Here is a 4,017-nt window from a genome sequence, read left to right as displayed (position 1 = left end):
GGGTGGCTCAGTTGGTTAAGCAGCTGCCTTTGGCTTAGGTCATGATCCCAGCGTCCTGGGATCGGGCTCCTTGCTCGGCAGGGAGCCTGCTTCTCCCTCTGCCTCTGTCTGCCTGTGCTCGCTCTCTCTCTCTGATAAATAAAATCTTTAAAAAAAAAAAAGTGGTGTTTTGTTTTTTGGGTTTGTTTGGTTTTTGGTTTTTTTTTTGTTGGTTTGTTTGTTTCTTAGGGCAGAAAATAACCATGAAACTGAGTGAGGTGTTTCCATTTCTAAACTAAAGCAAGGCAACACTCTCTTTTCTGCTTCTCCAACCAGATCTTTCTCTTACCCCTTTACAGCTTCAGATCTGGGACACAGCAGGTCAAGAAAGATTTCGGTCCATTACCCAGAGTTACTACCGAAGCGCCAATGCCTTGATCCTCACCTATGATATAACCTGTGAGGAATCCTTCCGTTGCCTTCCTGAGTGGCTGCGGGAGATAGAACAATATGCCAGCAACAAGGTCATCACTGTGCTAGTGGGTAAGTAAGGACTAATGAGGAGGGAAATTGATTTGTGGCCATCAGAGAATTTATAATCACATATTGCTTATGCCTTGCTACCTTCCACTAACGTAGTGTACAGCTATATAATTCATGCAGTCAACATTCAGTTCTTCTGAAATTGAGGAGAAAATGAAATAGGTCATATCCCAAGGCGATGTTTAGAAAAGTAAAGTTGAAAATATTGCTGATTGATTTTTCTGTCAATGAAGGCTCTAGGCAAGAAGGTGGACTGCCATGGAAGTTATGTGGACTGCTAAGCATTACCCAAAAAATCTAGTTACAAAATCCTGGAAACTGCTGGTCTAGATATAAACCTTATCTCAGAAGTTAATAAAGAATTTATTCTTAAAGTAATTTCTTATTGCCTAAAGAAATGGACTTTTTTTTTTCTCTCTTCTTAAATTTGTGCTGACTTGAGAAATTCTAACTTCAGGGAGAATCCATTAAGGGAAATTCTGCAGTTTGTTTCATCTTGTGGGAGGGTAGTTCTGTTTAGTAAGGCAGAAAAACAGAAAACAACCCATGAGTTTCTGTGGTGACGAATATGCCCATTAACAATGAGATTGCAGTGACATGGATTGGGTTGTTAAAAACTCTTCTCCTGGTGATGAAAAATGTTAATAATATATGGCTGTTAAAATGTTTTCTTCCTAAAAAGGAATATTGCTGTATATTCTAGCAAGACTTGAATTTGGACATCCAGGTAGAGAATCTTAGAAGCATTGTTAAGACACAAATTATGGTTAACAGTAAGCTAAGTAAACACTTAAACAGTAAGCATTATAGCTAGCACTCATGTGCGAGGAATCATGTTAGGAAATTTATATGTAATGATTCCTAATTTATGCATGAGGAAACTGTGGCCCAGAGAGTTGAAGTTCTTTGCCCAAGGTAGCATATTAAGATCAACTCCAAACCTTGTATCTGTCCAACTGCTGTGCTGCTCTGTAATAAGTTGCTGGACTTTTCTTTCAGGTGGCTGGGTTAAGTATCTGCCTCTCTATGAGCTAGTACTCTGTGCCCACTCCTGAAAACCCTCTTGCACACCGGAGAATGTTTGTCATGAAGCGCTTGAAAGCACCCATCTCAGGACTTGGGCTTTCTTTCGATTCCACAAAAAGCCCTTCAGAACTTGAGTCAAAGCAAATTCCTTGGGATTCTGTCTAAGGAAGTTAAATGGAGATTTGATGGGAGATAATTAGTCCATTCAGTATGAAAGAGGCACTGGCTTTAAAAAAAAAAAAAAAAAAGCCTTTTTATTATGGAAAATTTCAAACACAAGTGAAAGTAGAAAAAATGGTATCAGGAACCCGCCTGTACACATCTCTCAGATTTGACGATCATCAGCTCATGGCCAATCTTATTTAATCTGCTCCCCCTTTATGTTGTCACCCCTTGCCTTCAGATTATTTTGAAGCAAATCCCAGATGCTGTATTAATTCATCTTTCAATAATTCAGTGTATAACTTCAAAATAGGATTTTTAAATAAAGAGAACCTAAGCACAAATCCATTTTCACACCTAAAAAAAAATTAAGTTCTTAATAGCATCAAACGTTTAGACAATGTTGAGTTCCTTGATTAACTCAGACATTTTTAAAAAATTTGTTCATGTCAAAGATCTAAATAAGGCTCATATGTTCTCATGGATTTTTGTGTCTTTTAATTCTCTTTTTGCCTGTAGGTTATCCCTCTGTTTTTTTTTCTCCCCTGGAATTTGTTAAATCACATGTTTATCCTTCAGAGTTTTCAAGTCTGAATTTTGTTATTTCAGACCACCATAGTATACTTTGACAAGTTCCTTTATTACCTGTATTTCTTGGAGAGTTGTAGGTAAATTTAGAGGCCTGGTCAGATGCAGTTTGTTTTTCTTTTTAGTGAATATACTTCCCAGTTGATATTCTGAGGTACAGTTCTCATAGTACAGCCAAGAAAAATGCTTGATTCCCCTTTTTAAAATTTCCCACTTTTTAAAATAATGAGTTCTTTCCCTAGTATTTTCAAGAAGTAACTACTAAAATTTGTTTCTGTTTTGAACATTATTATAGATTTAAGTATACTCAACATTTTCTAGGCCCTGGCAGTTCTTATCATTGAGGGTCCAACTGTTCCTACTCTGAGAGTGGAGGAGCTGCTTCATATGGTCTCCTGAGTTCCTTAGATACGACCTTTTGACGATGACCTTGCTTGCTCTCTGGTGTAAGCATTCTAGGCACAATTTGTGCGTTTCCTGCCCCAGACCAGGAATTACCCATTTCTTCAAGAAGCACTGATTATTATTAATGTGAAGTTATATTTAGAGGCCACAACCAAATTGATAGGATTCTTCCTTATGAGTGGGTGGTCATTGCTTTTAGGCTTTTCAGTGAACAGACCTAGTGTGTGTGTGTGTGTGTGTGTGTGTGTGTGTGTGTGTGTGTGTGGTGAATTCTGTAGTGCCCAGAGGGGTTGTCTATTAGGCTCCACCAATGCTCTGACTCACAAGACTATGATAGGCTACACTTGGCATGATGTTCACTTAGGTGGATACAGGACAGAAAATATGGCTTCATTGCAGGTCAGCTTCTAGTTGGCTTTATTCACTTAACAGTATACCCTCGTGTCTCATTCCATGGCAGTATGCAGAGACATTCCTCACTGCTTTTTAGAGAGGCAAATAACTTCATTGTGCAGATAGATGGACCAAATTTCATTCAAGCCAGTGCGCAACTGAGGGGCATCTGGGTTGTGTCCAGGTCTTTGCCATTACAAATGGCATTGATAATCTTACACATTGCAGTAATCACAGCCACATTTGCTTTGCTTTACTTGCCCATCTGTCTGATTTGACTTCAGATACGAAATAGAATTTTGAGGCTTCGGAGCCTGTAAAAAGTCCAGTGATGTTTCCTTATTTGATCTATCCCTGTTCCAGGCAACAAGATTGATCTGGCTGAAAGGAGAGAGGTCTCCCAGCAGAGAGCGGAAGAATTCTCAGAAGCTCAGGACATGTATTACCTGGAGACCTCAGCCAAGGAATCAGATAACGTGGAGAAACTCTTCCTTGACTTAGCGTGCCGCCTCATCAGTGAAGCCAGGCAGAACACACTTGTAAACAATGTATCCTCGCCCTTACCCGGAGAAGGGAAAAGCATCAGCTATTTGACTTGTTGTAATTTCAACTAAAGGCTGAGGCAAGGAGAAGCAAAAGGAATCAGCAGCTGCCCCTATGGGCCCCAAATTGCTGGGGGAGATCTGGTGATGACTATGGCTCCTGCTCTCAGACCTTCTGACTCCCGTGGGATCCAGAGCTTACAGAGCATGGCAGGCCGAAGGCTTTGTCCACAGGCCAGCATTAGCAGAACATATAACGGTTTCACCCTTTTGCAGTCAGGAGTTGGAGCAAGGAGAAAATTGCACTAGGCGCTCCGTGATCTGCAGAGCATGTTGCTTTTGTTTTTTTAAAAAAAAAAAAAAAAAAAAAAAAAAAAAA

At 39.8% G+C, this 4,017-nt stretch overlaps 1 protein-coding gene across 1 annotated transcript in view; it reads left to right on the top strand.

Annotated features, from left to right (window-relative positions):
- The window catches only part of RAB30 (RAB30, member RAS oncogene family), an 11,858-nt gene extending 7,841 nt beyond the window's left edge, over positions 1-4,017 (top strand). Inside the window, exons 3-4 of the mRNA XM_059400154.1 lie at positions 281-522; positions 3,460-4,017. Of these exons, the coding sequence (XP_059256137.1) occupies positions 281-522; positions 3,460-3,710 (493 nt within the window). The 3' untranslated portion in view covers positions 3,711-4,017. The remainder of the gene's footprint in view (positions 1-280; positions 523-3,459) is intronic.

The sequence above is a fragment of the Mustela nigripes genome, chromosome 1 (assembly GCF_022355385.1).
Source record: "Mustela nigripes isolate SB6536 chromosome 1, MUSNIG.SB6536, whole genome shotgun sequence".
Classification (NCBI taxonomy): Eukaryota; Metazoa; Chordata; class Mammalia; order Carnivora; family Mustelidae; genus Mustela; species Mustela nigripes.
This window is presented reverse-complemented; position numbering and strand designations above follow the sequence as displayed.